This window comes from Protopterus annectens, chromosome 2.part0 (assembly GCF_019279795.1).
Source record: "Protopterus annectens isolate FY-2018-M chromosome 2.part0, PAN1.0, whole genome shotgun sequence".
Taxonomy (NCBI): Eukaryota; Metazoa; Chordata; order Ceratodontiformes; family Protopteridae; genus Protopterus; species Protopterus annectens.
The window spans coordinates 1,661,819,779-1,661,838,553 of record NC_056728.1 but is presented as its reverse complement, the minus strand read 5'-3'; the positions used below and the strand labels follow the sequence as shown (position 1 = coordinate 1,661,838,553).

Below are 18,775 nucleotides of genomic sequence, written 5' to 3'. Positions count from 1 at the left end.
AGATCTTAAGTTAATGGCTGTCTGGGAGAGAAAACATTGCAGTCTATTTATTCTGTTTATTTTATTACTTAAAAGATTTAGGAGACACAGCAAATTGCCCTGCATGGTAAACACTTCCAGATTATTGGATGCAAATAACTGAAACACTGATCTCTTTTAAATGTATTGTTATATTCAGAGATCCCTAGATTCGTAGATATTCCAAGATGTTTCAAGGCCAATGAGTCTTATGACCATTAATGCCTTACCAGTAACTTCTTTTGGGCCATGCCTCCTTTCTTCAGAATGGACATACTAACCAATCCCTGATTAAATTTGTGAACGCTTATCCAGTCATCTTGATTATGATTAAAGGAACATAGCAAATTGCACTGCTTAACATACTGGGAATGTTTATTCTAAATGTTTGGAAGGTGCTGGGGTACGTGCATATCCCTACACTGTATTTTATTTATTTATTTGAGAAGATTTTTGCTCGTTGCTCAGGTAAAGGTGGAGATATTGGACTTGAAGAGATCCAGGAGGTTCAGGGCAATTAGGTCTCTGATGGCACAGTAAGTGAGACAGAGATCTCTCCTCAACAGTCTATGAGTCACTGAGTAAAATGATAGACCTTCCAGACTCTTTTGGCAGCGCAAGAACTTCAGGCCAGTGATCTTTTTGGCTAGGAATCTTTGGGGTCTTTCTATATGTTTGATGTGTTTAAAGAGATATATCCAAAAGTGTGCACTGTACTTGATAACTAGCTTGATGAATGCTGAGTATAAAGAGTTATTACCCCTTTAGAAACTTGGTGATATTTCTTTGGAAATTAGCTGGGCTAAATGAAATGATTTTCTGACAACTGTTGTCACATGATGATCAAAACAGATGGATTTATCAACCCAGGTTCCTAGGGTCCCATGTTTCTGTTTTGTAGGGATGTATTGCCTGTACAGTACAATAAGGGGAGGGGATGTCTAACAAAAGTGATGATACCACTCTTTCAGCATTTAGTTGGATCCCATTTTTAATGCACCAAGAGTTTAACAAAGAGATAATTTATTCTGAAGGATTTGGGTATCACAGAGTAACTCAACAACAGTCCCCCAGTTTCCAGGTGTTGGCAAATCTTGTTAGTCAGGGGTCTTGGTTATCTGTTTGGAAATAATTTTACCTTAAACATCAAACCTGAAAATCAGGTTATTTTATTCAAAGAATAGATAGTAATGTTCCTCACCTCTGAAAAGTCAGCATAAAAACTTTATGTGTGAAAGAAGAATCTGCCATTCTCTGATATACTTTATAGATTTAAAAGCATACATTATTAACCTTAATATCACTTTCTTGCTAGTGGATGACATCAGCTTACTACAGTTAAATAATTGTACTAAATTATATTTTTGATTTGAAAAGAACAACTTTAATGTTTTCTATATGTATCAGCACTTAAATATTCAGTGAAACTGATCAGTTAGACTACTAGCAATGTGAAGCACAGTAGAACAGATGGTCAAAGAAAAACGTCTGTGGATTATGTAATATTGAAACAAGTCAAAATATGCAAAATTCTCATAAGAACAGCTACATGAGCTACAATCATAAATGCATATATTGTAGCTTGATGAAGTCTTTTGGGATTCATCCATTGCTGTTGTGTCACACCTGATTCCTATAGATACCCTGCGATCAGCTGCTGCCATTCACAGAGTTTACTGGCAAGTAGGGAATGCAGGTAGACTGTTAGACCTTTCCTATAAACACACACACACACACACACACACATGCACGTGCGCGTACACTACAGTTTCACTTGGACATAATTTAGAATCACCAATCCATATACTGCATAAAGACCTACTTTGTTGCAACCAAACTTCTGGATTTATCAGTTCTCTTTGTACTGCTCTTTGATTTGTTTGTATAGGGTTATGATGTGGCATCTGATTTTTGCTTGTGGATTTTCTTCTTTTAAGTTTTTGGTTTTATGAAAAAGAGTTTATGAAGCTGCTTGGATACATAGGATTATGGCCTTCCTGCAGTGGAGAAATTTGCACATCTGTATACTTCTGATACCTAGACCCCTTGTGGGACTGTGAACTTGTCATGGTAGAAGGGATATAAGATAAATTGTTCTACTTTGATTCGTAAAGTTACAACATGCTGTCAAAGATGTGCTGCAGATGATCTTATCCCTACTTGGGAGACTGCCATGGTACATTACATTAAATGAAAAAGGGATGTACTCTTTATGCTCTGCACCTTATGATGTGGGAGCTGTCTGTAGCCACAAACCTTCGGTATGTAAATATACTACCCTGATGATTGCACCCACTCAATAGGAAGGGGAGCAAATACATGTAGTTCCCTTTCTTCCAAGGTAGTGAATTCTTGGATATAGTATACAGAGAGAGAGAAAGAGAGAGAGAGAGAGAGAGAGATGAGGCTGAGAGAGTAGAGCTCTCACATAAGTGGTTGCTACAAAAATGCTTCGAAGAAGTACTTTATTATGTATATGCAACATCAGTTAGATGAGTGATGGGATATGTGGCTGGTAACTCAGTCCTTAACAGATTTGCTGATGATCAGCTCAAGTAGACCGTGTGTGTGTGTGTGTGTGTGTGTGTGTGTGTGTGTGTGTGCGTGTGTGTGTGTGTGTGTGTGTGTGTGTGTGTGTGTGTGTGTGTGTATGACAGACATTTGAAGTATTAAAACTTCAAATGCAGTTCAAATCACAAAGATTTGAATGCACAATACTTAAAATCACAAGGGTTCAAAGAAAAAATCTACTTTTTTTCAGGGGAGCAAACACCCCATGCAGCCCCCACACCCCCTGATAATTTATATATATATATATATATATATATATATATATATATATATATATATATATATATATATATATAGATATACAGATATATATATTATATCTGGGTCCCTATCAGTCGATGGAGTTTTCAGAAACTCGAACTCCATATAGCTGAGACCATATGAGCTTTTGAATGGAGATCACTGTACAGGAAGGATTGGGACATTTACCCTTTTCCTCACTGTAGTGTGATTTCACAGTTGGTATGTATAATTTTTAGGGGGTGTGGGGGTGCAGGGGGGCTTGATCCCTTGCAAAAATGTAAAAAAAGGTAGAGTTTTGTGTCTTTTTTGATGTTCGCATTTTCAGAAACTTGATCATATAGTCTCCGATATTATTTTTGAGTTTCCAAAAAGTCGATCATCTGACATAGACATAAATATATATATATATAGCTATGAGATCTTGCACTGAAAAAAAGCCAGTATGTGTGATCGGCTAATCTTTCTTTTACTTTGAGAAGTTGACTTCTTGAAGAATTGTAGGAGATATATATATATATATATATATATATATATATATATATATATATATATATATATATAAACACACACACACACACATGTATATATATATATATATATATATATATATATATATATAAATTGTAAATTGACATTACATTGTTTATAATTTAGGTATTTTTTTTCTTACCTCACCCCAAGCAGCAGGCAAAGGCTCCACAGGTGGGTAGTATTTTGGCACATCCCAGGCCACTTCAGCCATGTACCATTTAAAGTCTTTGCATTTCAAATGCTTCCGAAGTTCCTTTTGAACCGTGAGATCTCCAGTAGAAAGATGCCTATATTCAGGCCGCCTCTGGTAAACATACTCTGCATATTCATCCATCCATGTCTCTGCAACTCGCTTTAGGTTCTGTAGGACAAGTAATAGACATCAGCATATCATTAGAAATCGCTGGAAAATAGGCAGTTGAGATCAATACAGTTATCTGTCAGAAAACATTTGTTATGTTAGCTACATTTTGGAGCTTGTCATGTAGGCTCAGAGTTAAGATGGCGATTACTTGATTCTCCAGAGTGCCTTTGATTATCCTTTGCTCAGGAATACTGAAATTTGGGATCACCAGAGAGTATTGGCCTTAGGGGAAAAATGAGGGACATTTTCCTCTCATATAACCTAGAATAGCTCCTTACACACAGTCTTATCAGAGTATTTATTCATTTATTTGTTTTTGTTTCTTTCTTTCTTTACTGAGGTAACACACTGAACAAAAATGACCAATTGCAGGCTCAGTCTGAGCTACAGAGCATAATAAATTTGCAGAACAAAGTGGAGAGAAGCAATACAACTCTCCCCTCCCCTCCCCCCAAAAATGGCTGTGCCTCTGATACCAGGAAGCAGGGAAGCCCTTTACAGACCCCTTTAATTACAGCCCAATCAACCTCACATGTATATTGTGTAAGACAATGGACAGAATTAACCCAGGAAAACTCCTTCTCCATAACATAATGCACTATGGTTTTATGAAAGGTAAACCTTGTATGTTTAACCTTATTTTATTTTAATTCATTTAATTTATTTTTTTTTTTTTTAGAATGACTGCCACTGTGGGTGAAAGCTACCTGGATCTGGTTAGGGCATTTGACAATACATTACATTTATTTTATTTTACATTTATTTATTTTATTTTACATTTCTTTACTGGGAAATTCCGACTTGGAACGAGCCAATTTTCAAGGGAGGCCCAGGGAGAAAAGCTCCAAATTATGGAATAATATATAATTCAGGGATCTGAAGGTATGTGGATCTGTAATAATGTAGTTCCACAACTGATTATACCATTTTAAACAATAGATAATTATATGAGGACTCCAGTCATCATCATCCTATGTTACCACTGCAGTCCGTGAGGACTCTGCCCTGGGCCATTCCTTTTTAGCATCCTTTTCTCAGAGGCCAGAACTGACTCAACTGTCAGTGCCAGTAAATATGCAGATGACTGTGCAACCAAGGGACCCCTGTACTTAACCCTGCTGATACCACCTCCTTTCATATGGCACTTATGATTATACAAGAACAGTGTATTAGAAATGACATTGCCTTTAGTATCAAAAAATGTGTCATTCTGGGATTTGAACCCACCACCACCACCACCACGACTATATTAAACAACAACAGTTACAAACTGACAAAATATTCAAATACTTTAGAGTTTTTTACCTAAAGACTTCTCATATGATACCAATTTAGTCTCTACCATTCTCAGTACATATGGAATTGGCCACCTAATCCTTTGCTGGGTGGTAAGTCATATCACAGAAGCAATTGTATGCCTTTATACAGCTTGTATTAGGTCAATTATTAAATATAGTACCCTGTTCCATAACTTGCTGTCATACCCATTGCTAAGACCACTGACATGTACAACTGAATGGCTTCAAGACTCGTCCTTCAGCAAAATACTACAGTGAGTCTCTGACTCTCTCTCTCTTCTCTGTATCTTATCACCTTTTTAGACATATATACCTGACATACTGAGCAGTAAAGAACCCATTACTATTCAAAACCCTTTGGGTAGAATTCTCCCTGATGATCTGTATGGAAGAGGATACACCTTCAACAAAAGTTAATATTAACCATGCTATGAGACATGACAATTTCATAACTCAAAGACTTCCATGCCTGTAGAATGACCTTCCACTGTGTATTAACTTCAGATCATCAGTTCATATCTTCAAGAAAAGACTTTGATGACTTCATGGGCACACACATGGTCCAATATGGGTTCTAGAGTATCAGTTCCTTAATGGCCAACAGGCCTTAACCTTGCCCACCACATCTGTGAACCAATGAACTTATACCACTGCAGTATCTGTTGACTTTTCAAAGAATTGTCAGATGCCTGCTCCATTTCTTGCTGGGAGTTCTGCGCTTTGTTTCTGCTGTACCTGTGCTTGATGCTTGACAAACACCCTTGAAACTGTGTGAACATGCCTGAGATTGTATGTTCTGCAGCTGACACCTTCATGTGTTTAATAAAAAGTAATTTACCATTGTTGGGATGGCACAGTTCTTATTTGTATTGTAGCTCATTCCCTCATTATTTATTTATTTATTTCACATTTGTTAACCGGGTTGGTCCAGCTGAGCACAGGCCCATTTTCAGCAGAGACTTAAGGAGAAAAGCTCCAGCAAAATGTAAAAATTATACAATTATATGATTTTTCACAATATTGAGTAATAAAAACAGTTAGCTAGCCGATTTATAGCATTTATAGCTTCTACTGTCTGTTTTCTCCTTGTTTCTGAAAAAAAAAAAAAAAAAAAAAAATATCTCTTGTTTTCCCGCCTTACTGAACTAGAGTAGTCCAGTTTCAGAGTTGCTGATCCCTGGGCTTTTGTTGTAGTTCCTGTTACTGATTCATTGCCTTATTTGGAAGGAGGGAAGTTTCTTTGCTTACCAGTGGGAGTGGGAAGCACTGAGCAACCTGTTAGTCCAATTTGGTGAGGTTTCAGCCAGAAACTTGTAGTCCATTGGTCGTTTTGGGCCAGTTCCTAGCTTTTTTCAGCCCCCTGATATACAACACGCTAAACGCGCATTAGCGCAATTTAGCGCGGAGTTGCCACTGTAGCACACAAGAGCAGCAGAGGTTAATCAGGGTTAAACTATTCGGGCTTCCTAAAGTCCACTCTTCAAATTTTCCCTTAAAACAGCCTTCCTTGAACTGTACTACTGATCTAACCTCATGATCCTATAACTAAAAAGTTCATCTCTACTTGATTCCCAAGTAGACTATTCTCTATCTGTATAGCCTAGCACTTGCTCCTACAGTACTTTTCACCCTGATATAGCACTTTTATTATAGATAGTACCACACCAGCCTAAAACCCCTTTCTCGATCACCCACATCCCCCGGAGTCTTTTAAGTTTTTTTTTGTCTATTCCTTCTAGCATGTCGAGGGATCAGTTGCTAGTGTCCTCTCCTGCTCAGCTGGTGAACCTGGGAATATTGAGGCAATGTTACAATTGCCTCATGTACACAGACAACCCTCTCCTCCTCCCACAAAACACAAATACATGTGAGAGATGCAACTATACAGCCAAACTGGAGGCTGAGCTCTCTCAACATAGGACTGGCAAGACCAGACAGGAGGAGAAGGTAACCACACACACCACATACCCAGTCTCACATAGTACTATCACAACTTCAAATCATACACATAAACACACAAAGACATACTCGAGGCTCTGATCAAAAATCTACCAAAACAGCAGAGGCCACCAAAGCAGACACCCAAACAACTACCACCTCAGGACACAACACATGCAACACATAGACCACACAGTCAGTGTGCCAAACAGTCACAGCCCTTAAGGCCAAACACAACGCCAGACACACTCGTCATTGGTGACTCCATAGTCAGACACACTGACGTCCCGCTCACCAGATTGAGTAAGGAGAAGGTCACAGTAAGCTGCCTGTCGGGCGCTAGAATCCGCCACATAACGCAAGCACTCAGGTCTCTCAACAGCAGGTAAAAGTACGACTCGGTCATTGTCCACGCTGGTGTAAACGACCTGAGATGTACCTCCTTGGACTACATGAAAAGAGACATTGAGGAGCTCTCTGATTATGTAGCCCAGGCAGGTATGACCCTGACCTTGAGCAGTATCCTACCTTCACCAAGAACGATGCCACAATACAGAGATAAGATGATCAGCTTTAATAATTGGCTTAAACTCTGGTGTCATTCAAAGGGGATCCAATGTCTGTCTGCCTGGGATGACATGCTGGACAAGCCACGCTGCTTCACAAGGGACGGCCTGCACCTGTCACCACTGGGCTTCCGGATATTGGCAAAGGCTCTTGCCACCCCCATAGTGCCTTTTTTAGGCAAGGCTCAAATTCTAAACCTACCACCCTAGAACACAAAAAAGGAAAAAAAACTAAGGGTAATGCTGCTTAATGCCAGAAGTCTCAACCTCAAGATGCACGCACTCGAGGCCCTTCTCAGTATGGAGAACATCGATGTCTGTGCTGTGACTAAAACCTGGTTCAAGGCTCCTGAGAGCACCCCAGCACTATCAGGTTTTACCTTATATCATGCGTTCCGGCCCCAAAATCCGGACAACACCAAGAAAGGAGGGGGGGGGGTGTCCATATTCATCAAGGACACCCACACCTCAAGGTTGGTGGCAATGCACGATGCATCGGAGACCATCCAGGTGCAATTAACCATAGGCAAGACTGCTCTGCAATTTGTAGCATGTTACAGGCCACCCTCTCAAGCTCAGGAACCTCACATAGCTTTCCTGAAAACACTGGAGGGGATAAATGTATCTCCAAACACCATCATACTAGGTGACTTCAACTACCCTAATATAGACTGGGATCACTACTCAAGCCCAAACACTCTAGCCCAAAGGTTCCTGGAGTTCATAAACTCAAATGCCATGGTACAACTAGTCACCATCCCCACAAGAGGTGAAAACATACTTGATCTCATCATCACGAACATGGGATCACAATGTTCAACACCGGAAGTATACCCCTCACTGGTGAGATCAGATCATAAACTAATCTCACTGGAGGTCCTCATCCCGCCCCCACCTGAGATAAAAAAGACCACAGTGAAGAACTTCTCAAAAGCCGACTTCACACTTCTAAAGACTAGTGTGGTCACCTTTAAGGCCACCGAGCTGGCGGCAAACATTATTCAAGCCGCTGAATCACTTACAAATGCCTTCTACCAGCACCTACAGGACTGCATGGATCAGGCAATCCCAAACAAAACAAAGACTCTTTGTACCAAAGGCAAGCGTCCAGCCTGGTGGACCCCAGCCATAAACAAGCTCTACAACAAAAGGAGGAAGCTACTACAAGATAGAGCAAAATCCTTAAAAGGTAAGACACCTCTGATCATTATAAGTAAAAAACTAAGAGTTCTCATAAGATCATCCAAGGCAAATTTTGAGAGAAAAATCGCTAAGGACTCAAAAGACAATCATAAGGCCTTCTTTAGCTATGTTAGAAACCTGGGAGGAAACTCCCAGATATGCTCAGAATTAGTTCAAAATGATGTGAAAATTACTAAACCTACAGACATTGCCAACATACTGGCTGACAGGTTCAGTGCAAACTTCTCCCCCCCTCCCCCCCAAAAGGAGAGATATCTATACCAGAGGATTGTAGCCCCCCAAATAGCTCTAACGCCCAGGTGAGAACTGCTCTCTCCAAGGCGAAAAACACAGCATCCATGGGACCGGATGGTGTCCCCGGCTGTGTGCTCCATGAACTCAATGAGGAATTAAACCCGCAGTTAGGACAGCTGTTTAATCTTAGCCTCACCTCAGGATACGTACCCAAGGAGTGGCACACGGCAACTGTGGTCCCACTTCACAAAGGCGGTGCCTCTACCGACCCTAGAAATTACCGTCCCATCAGCTTGACAAGCCTGATCTGCAAGGCCATGGAGAGGATCATAATGGAACTCATAAATAAAGACATAGGGAACTTGCAGACTTTGGATCCAACCCGGTTTGGCTTTGTCAAAGGCAGATCATGCCTTTTAAACTTGGTTGACTTTTTCGAAACAGTCACCAAGGCCATTGATGAGGGAAAGGCAGTCCATACAGCCTACCTTGACCTGGCAAAGGCTTTCAACACAATACCCCACTCAGGTATCATTGAAAAACTCATCAGCTTAAATGTAAACCCATACATCACAAGATGGGTTGCAAACTGGCTAAGTGACAGAACCCACAGGGTCAGAGTTGCTGGCGCCATGTCAGACTCAAAGCCTGTCACAAGTGGTGTCCCACAGGGCTCATTCCTGGGCCCACTCTTGTTCGGCATCTACTTTTCTGAAGTACAAGCAAATACGGGAGGGTTATGGCTGACAAAGTTTGCAGATGACTGCAAACTGGGCGCCATAGTCGAAAACACATCTGACACAGATATCCTTCAGAAGGGTCTCACAGTGGCAGATAACTGGTGCCAGAGCCATGGCCTAAAGTTAAACGCCAAGAAATGCATAGTCATACCCTTCAGGAAAAACAAGGTTACCCCTAGCTACCATATAGGTGGCAATCCACTGAGCACAGAAGAAGTGATCAGGGATCTGGGGACCCAGGTTGACAGTAACCTATCGTTTGACACTCACGTTGCTAAAGTAGTTAGGAAGACCTTCTACATTGCCCACCTGATTATGAAGGGATTCACATCTAGATCAAGGGAGGTCATCGTCCCCCTGTACTCATCACTCATCAGACCAATGATTGAGTACAATGCCCCATTTGGAATGTATCTGACCCGACACCTGCAGCAGCTGGAAAGGCCCCAAAAGTTCCTCACCAAAAGGATAAAGGGTTTCAAAAATATGTCTTATGCTGCCCGACTGAAAGAACTGCAGCTCTATTCAGTCACTTACCGATTGCTCAGAGGTGACCTGTGCCTGACATACAAGGCCATGTCAAACCCAAAATTGATGAACATGCTTCACCTCAAAAAATCTAGATCCCTCAGAACTACAAGGGCGGGAGACTTAAACCTTGACACGGTTATTAATAGGACGTGCTGGAGGGACAGATTCATCACCCAGAGGCTCCCTATGCTGTGGAACAAAATCCCGGTACATGTGAGGCAGAGCACCTCACTGGCCTTGTTCAAGAGAAATCTTGACCAATGGATGGGAGATCGCAGATATACCCCAGGGATTACCTCAGTGTCACTGCTTGACAGAGGCACAGCAAAATAATGGGCATAGTTTTCTTCAAAATAAAGGGGTGGCGAAAGCCACAAAACTCTAGGCTAGGCTTGTAAATGCCCTTGGGCAGATAGCCTAGTATGAACCTATGAACCTATGAACCTATGAACTAATCACAAAGCTGAGTAATAGAAAACAGAGAAAGTATCAAGTAGAATAACAAATAAATAAGACGTAGTAAAGTTGGTTTGCTATTTAGAGTATATTCATAGAGGACTTGTAACATATAATACAGGAGAAAAAGTCTTACTTGTTAGGCAAAAGTTAAGTGAGAATATGCCATCATCTGCTTTATATTTTTTGTTAGGTATGAGGTGCCATATGCTTAAGGCATAAACTGCAAGAAGGAGAGTCTAGGAAGTGAAGACAGTGGTAGATCATACCTCTCAATCTCTTAGTGCTAGAAATATGGGCAGAGCTTAACAAAATGGGGGGACAAAAGCCCCAAAATAGGGACAGATTTTAAATATTGCTCTTACAAACTTAGAAAGTTGGTAGAATAACAGAAATTGCATTAGCATGCATTTCCTGAAGGATTTGGACCTGAAACTCAAATGTATGCCATTATTTAGTGACTTCAATCCTGAGAGGTGATTTGCTAGAAAATCACAAATTTTCTGAGGAACAGACCAAAATTATGAGGCAAAAATCTGGACATTCTGTGAAAATTTGGACACTTGAGAGGTATGTGGTAGATCCAATGCTACCACTCTCCAAATCCAATCCAGTGAAACTCATTATGTTTTTTTTTTATTGTACAGCTACTGCTTAAACCACCCTTTTCCAAATATCAGGAATGAGAGTCCAAACTTAATGACACTTTTATAAATATTAGTACTATATAGTTAGCAAGATGCCATATAAGAGGATTTATAAAAATGCACATTTTCTGAAGAATGCAAAACTGATTACTATGTATATTAGTTTTTGATGAAGGAAGATGATTTCTGTAACAAAAATCACAACTTTTAGGCAACACACAGCAAATTTATAAGGTAAAATCAGGACAGGTGAGAGATGTAGCTTTGCCCTTTGCTGGAATGTTTAATGTCGTGTTATGTTTTCCATAGCCTGCATCAGTTCACCGAGGAGACTGTCATCCATTGTTATAATGGTACATTTTCCCTTGCTGATGGACAGACATCATTATATGCAAGGAAGTGCCACTGCCTGTTCCAGCAGTAAATGTTTGACTTTCTTGTGGCTCTTTTTTAATCTAGTTAAGCATCTGCCCCTCTGGCCTTTGGAGTTTTATTCATTATCTGTGCAAACATTCATCCATCTGTGCATTTGTCCAACTTTAGAACATTTTTTATGACAGCTTTGTTGAATCTCATATGCAGCATCACCTTGAAACACTGTCTAAGAACAACATATAATCAAAACAGTACCTAAAAGAAAACATTTATAAATCATACACATCCAACATTTTACTCCACCAGCTTGCCAGCCTGTAGCATGTTAAGGCATTCTGTGTATGACTATAATAATGAAAAAAGAGGCCTGATAAAACACCCTATAGGGTAGGTGTTGTCAAAATGGAAGTAAGACAGGATTATGAGGCATTAAGGAAAGTTACAAATGCTAAAGGAGGTCAGCAAACAAGCTTTGCTAAAGGATTTAAGGGGCAATTGTAGAGAAGGACACTAATGAGGGTTATAGCCCCTATCAGCAGCATATAGCCAGTATGTGAAGGGAGCTCTGGGTGTAAGTCATCAAGTAAAGCTAAGAGGAAAGTGAGTTGAGATGGGGTTTTATAAGGGAAGGACCTCAAAAAGACAGTGATGCCCTACTTTAACTAAGAACACTGACAATAAAAAGGAGGATTCTAAAAGGGTAGAACATTGTAGGCAATGCAGACAGGCAGAGGCAGTAAGGTAAAGATGGGGCTATAGATCTCAGTCTGATCTCAGTGATCTTTCATTAGATTTTAAGGCTTAAGTTAATGGCCTTCTTTTAGGAAGACCCATACTCATCCACAATGATTCATTAATGTTCCAGCTACTCTTCCTCCCTCCCTTCCCCTAAAATCTCCACCATCAAATTTCTACATCTCATAATACTCCTTTCCTCATAAAACAGGCCCTCACAAAACTCTCATTAAGATTTCATACTCTGTGCAAAGTCACACTAATCATTCTAATTTTTATTAGAGCCAACACAGAGACCAACTCTGGACCTTACCACATCTCCCATTCACCCAAACAACCTGACATTGCCATCTCGTGCACACTCATTAATGCACAAAGTATCTCCAACACTGACATCCCCATCTCGTGCACACTCATTAATGCACAAAGTATCTCCAGCACTTACATCCCCATCTCGTGCACACTCATTAATGCACAGAGTATCTCCAACACTGACATCCCCATCTCATGCGCACTCATTAATGCACAGAGTATCTCATACACTGACACCTCTATCTCGTGCACACTCATTAATGCACAGAGTATCTCAAAAACTGATATTCCCATCTTGTGCACACTCATTAATGCACAGAGTATCTCCAACACTGACATCTCCATCTTGTGCACACTCATTAATGCACAAAGTATCTTCCACAAGCTGTACCAAATGAGCACATTTCTTTCCTCCAACAGAACTGATATTACCAAAATCACAGAACTGGGGTCAAACAAAATAGCCCTAACTTTCAGCACCCCCTACAATTACAAGTATTATGCAAGACCAGGTATTAGAAATGGTGGGGCATATCTGCTACTTTACAAAAATCATCTAAAACCTACATTCAACACCAAAGCCAACATCACAGCCAACATAGTCCCCATCTGGGTCCTTCTAAAATGACCTACTTAGAAACACAAACCTCTACTAATTGCAGTAGGCTACCTTCCTCTCTTTTCAAATTCTATTTCCATAGCAGTGCAATACTCTCTGCTAATAACCAAAATAAGAAAGGAAGCCACAACAAAATTAATCATTTAATCTCTACGAGATTTCACCATTAATCTTTCAAGCCCTCTCTTGAATGACATATCTGAATTTCCAGACAACAGCAGTAATTTACAGCCAGTCAGTGAACCTACCTGCCTAAACATGCATACCAATAACTTTTCAGTTATAGACCTGCTAATTACTAATGAACCAACAACATTCTCAAAAACATCTATTCTCTCTCTCTATTACTGTTAGTGACTACTCACCGGCTAGCTTTTAAATTAACAATCAATCTCTAAAGTCTGCCACAAACCTCATCTCATTTAGGCCCCAATCCAGACAAGATATCAACAACCTGAAAAAAAAACACACACGTATATTAGCCATCATCTGGTTAACAATATTTAACAATCAAGACCCCAACTCAGCAGCAACCTCTAAAGTCTGCCACAAACCTCATCTCATTTAGGCCCCAATCCAGACAAGATATCAACAACCTGAAAAAAAAACACACACGTATATTAGCCATCATCTGGTTAACAATATTTAACAATCAAGACCCCAACTCAGCAGCAACCTTCTTAACCCAAATACTCCTCCAACTCCCAAGATAAATTCTTTCCCTCTACAAACTTCATTTTTAAGGAAGTCAAACCACCTTGGTTTACCAAAAAACTTAAATCATTCTCAAGTTAAGAGACAGTGTTCCAACATGAAAAGTAACCCCTGCCCTGATAACCTTATGACCTCTCTAAGCCAATGGAACATAGCCAAACATGCCACATGTAGACACAAAATAAAACAGCTCAAGGCCAAGGAACTTTCCCTTCTAAGAAAATCCAAACATTTCTGGCATGAGATCAATCAACTGATTGGGTGCAAATCCTCTGACAGCAAGCCCACACAAAATTCTATCCAGTTCATTCAAGAGCTACTCATTTGGTCTAACTTTATTAAAGAATTCAGACACCTCATCCAAAACTGACAACACCATTTCCATAGCCTCCTTCACCCTTACACCTTCTCATCTTTACGCCCCTCTTCTACTTCAAAATAATTTCTCATAAAGACATTAGTAACCTAAAAGAAAACATGCCACCAAAGCTCCCTCAGGATCAACTCATATAGGTGACCCTGATTTATCTTTCACTGCAGATAATTTTTCACCTTGTCTCTTCTCCACATCTTTAAGTGTTGCCTTACTTAAAATATGATGTTAGGTATCTGGAAAACATCTCTTTCCCTAAACAGCCTAAGCCCCAAAACACTTCAGACATTCATCCTAGTTCCATTTTATCCACACTAGGCAATATAACCTACTCTCCAGCTATATACCACAATATCACAATATAACCTACTCTCCAGCTATATACCACAATATCACAATATAACCTACTCTCCAGCTATATACCACAATATCACAATATAACCTACTCTCCAGCTATATACCACAATATCACAATATAACCTACCCTCCAGCTATATACCACAATATCACAATATAACCTACTCTCCAGCTATATACCACAATATCATTTTCTTACTTTAAAGCAGCAAGAGTTCTTGGCTGGCTATAATATAATGACTGCTTTGTTGTACCTCACAGATGCTACCTTGTCAACATGGACAAGGGTAACCTGACAAGCATGGTCTTATATGATCTCAGAAAAGTCTTCTGCCTTATTTACCTCAAACTCCTCTCTTATTCACTTCAGGACTTTGGCATTAACAAGAGAGCTATTAGCGGGTTCCAGGACTTCCTAACATGTTCTTCAAAGTCACAATAGACTCTTTTTTTCCCCTCAGCCTACCTCTGTTACAATGGGCCTGCCCAAGCTTCTATTCTTGCTCCTGCTCCTTAATAAACTACTATATAACCTGTCTAATCTCCCATCCATTCTACACAGATGACATTGTAATTTTTTGTTGAAGCCCCAACCACTCAGCTACTTAAATACAACTGGAAGAAGATCTGCACTTTTTTAATTCCTGGCTCATAAACCATAAACTTCTACTTAACCCCTCAAAAACCAAAAGCTTGATGTTTGGCACCTCTCAGGAAATTAAAAATCTCCTAAGTGCCTTAATATTACTGCACTTAAGGCAAGGCATAGCAATTGAAACAACTGCATTTTTCTAAGTACCTTGGCTTGTGGCTTGACCAATCATTAAACTTCCATTAAACAAAGACAAAAGTTAACTCTCTGCTCTTTCGGGCAAGAAAAATCTCTCCTTGACTATCTAACCCAACCAGCAGAAAAACAGGCAAAGGAACCCTTCTTGCCCAGCTTGAATATAAGCTTCCAATTATAGCCAGTGCCTGTAAGAAAACTCTTCCACTTTATCAACTATCAAAAACAAAATTTGTCGCTTTATCAGCAACTCCCATCTCATGAGCGCCATTGCCTGATCCTCAAAAAAAGCCAAATGGCTCCCAGCACAGCACAGAGTAGACCTTCTCCTAGGTTCTCTAATTTTCAGACTCCTACAGCCTGACTCATTCCTGCTCTTAGCTGCCAAACTATATACTAAATATACACACACATGCACACACGCACACATGCACGTACACACACACACACACACACACACACACACACACACACACACACACACACACACACACACACACACACACACACACACACACACATGCACACACACACACGCACACACACACACACACACACACACACACACACACACACACACACACACACACACACACACACTACAATATCAGGTACCCCTCTCAAGCTACTACCTCCTTCCACACCCTTCTAACCAGGCCACATTGTACCAACCATTCTTTCTCCATCCTTGCACCAGAACTATGGCAGACCCTCCCCACCCAAACTTAAAGGAACCGCAGTCCTCCTTTTTCACATTCAGAACACAATTTAAAAAAAATCTTCCCCACCAAATCTGATTGTACTTGCTTCTGTGCAGACAATATCATGTAAACAATTTACATGCTCCACATCATCGCACTTTCTCATCCACTAGCACCTATGTCTTCTACCCCCCTACCTTTTTCATTATTTGACATTACCACTCTGATAGAAATTTTATCTGCAAGCATGCACATTAACATTTTTTTATATTTGTTTACTGCTGTAAATAATTGTATATCTTATATTCATTGTATAATTTTTCAATAGGAGTACAGAGGTATTACCTTGAATTTCAACTCTGGTGGAGATATTCACTGTAACTATGTACAATAGTTTTGAATATCATTACACTACTGGTGTCATACTATTTACTACTACTACCTGAATATTGTATCTTGTCTACCCACAAGAGATGTTTCGCTCCCAGTTATACCACCCTGCTTTTTACCAACTTCTTAGTCACATGTGGCCATCCTGCTGTGCCCTTCTCCCCAATATCCTGGTTTGCAGCCTCTAATAACTCGTCTACATTCAGGGATCACTCCAAAATCATTTCTTTACTATTAACTGATCGTGCTGATAATTACAGATGGCATAGCTTCCCAACAAACTTTGTACATGAGGCTGCTGCATGCTCTGCTTTGGATGATGTAGTGAAGCATTCCTAACAGTCTAATGAATGCAAAATTGCAAGTTTAAAACTAAACCCATTTGATGGAACTACTTCATCAACAAACTTTACAAACAAAACAGTCTTGTTTACCTCCAAAAGTTGTCCACTTTGTCATTATAAAAGGGCTTTAAAAAAGTAAGTCCTTCAAACATACCATTAGAAAATGCAAGACCATCGCTGAAATTAGTAAAAAAACTAGTTCAAAAGACAAAAATAAGGTTTTCTTCAGCATTATTAGGAAGCGTAAAAGTAAGCAACAGTTGTGTACTGAACTTATCTATAATGAGACCTGGTTCTCTGGCTCCAAGGAAACTTTTAATATTCTTTCAAACAAATTCTCTTCCAACTTCACACCACTTACCTCCCCATCTATCTCCTCCATTTTCCTTCACATCTCCCCTCTTGAAACACTTTGGATCCAGTTTTATCAGTCTTGACAATATCCCTGGATGTCTGCTGACAAGTACCAAGTGCTACCTTTTTCATCACCTCTTCCACCTGAGGCTCTTTTCTAGTTGCACCCCCCCCCCCCCCCGTAAATGGAGAACAACCATTGTGTTATCCTTACATAAATATGGCCCTTCTATGGACCCTGGATTGCAGGCCTTTTAGTCTCAATAATGTTATTTGAAAGGTTATGTAGCATAGCATAACTGAATGCATAAACAATGATCAGGTGACCTTGTATCTCTGGATCCACACCAGTCTGTCTTTGTAAAAGGCAGATCATGCCTAATTGTCAGGATGAGTCTTTTGAAAAAGTTACTTAGGCCATTGATAAGAGGCATACAGTCAATGCTGCCAACTTACCAAGGCCTTTGACTGTCCTTCAGGCTGGGATCATTAACAAACTCTAGCTAACATTAGCCCATATATAGTTCACTGTCAAGATAATGGGCTATCTGATAGAGCCCCCTACCATTAAGGACAGTGGTGTTTGTTTTAGCTAGAAAAGCATCATCAGTGGTGTCCCACAGGACTTTGTCCTGGATCCCCTCTTCTTTGGCACAGACTTATCTGGCATGACAGTTCATATCAATGGACTATGGCTAAACATATTTGCCAATTATTGTAAACTGGGGGTATTTATCAAATCCCATTCTGATATTCAAATTCTCCAGAAAAGGCAAGACTAAAATGCTTGGTGTATTACTCAAGGGCTTAGTTTATATACTAAGGAATGCAGCATGGTTTATTTTGGTAAAACCAGCATTACTTCAGGTTACATTACAAATAATGTTCTACTTAAATCTGACAGAGTCATTAGGTTCATAGATTCATAAGTAAGTACTAGGCTAGCTGCCCTTGTGGGCCATTTTAAGCCTAGCCAATTTCTTTTTTTGTATTCAAATTAACCTATTCAGTTTGGTTAGAGATTGGGATACCTTTGTTGACAAAGAGACTCATTTGGCTACCATGTTCCTGTGGTAGTTAGACAATTCTTCTACCTAGCACATCTTAACTTCTTCATATCTCCGTGGAGTTCAACGAAGTTATAGTTCTACTTTATCCCTCCATTATTAAGCTCATTACTGAAAACAATGCCCCTTCGGCAAGTACTTTTCTAAGCATCTAGACTAACTAGACACACCGCAAAAGTTTAATCAGAAAAATGATCTTGTATCTTGCATTTTAGTACTCTTATCTACTGTGATAGATTAAAAGCCCTATCCCTCTACTCAGTGTCATACAGACTCCTGTGGGATTATCTCTGCTTAGCCCTCCATG

The 18,775-nt window shown here is 39.9% G+C and overlaps 1 protein-coding gene across 1 annotated transcript in view; it reads right to left on the bottom strand.

The window, feature by feature from the left end:
- Positions 1 to 18,775, bottom strand: part of LOC122792867 (polypeptide N-acetylgalactosaminyltransferase-like 6) — a 1,270,224-nt gene that overhangs the window by 92,459 nt on the left and 1,158,990 nt on the right. The window contains exon 7 of the mRNA XM_044060426.1: positions 3,503 to 3,724. Within this exon, the coding sequence (XP_043916361.1) occupies positions 3,503 to 3,724 (222 nt within the window). The remainder of the gene's footprint in view (positions 1 to 3,502; positions 3,725 to 18,775) is intronic.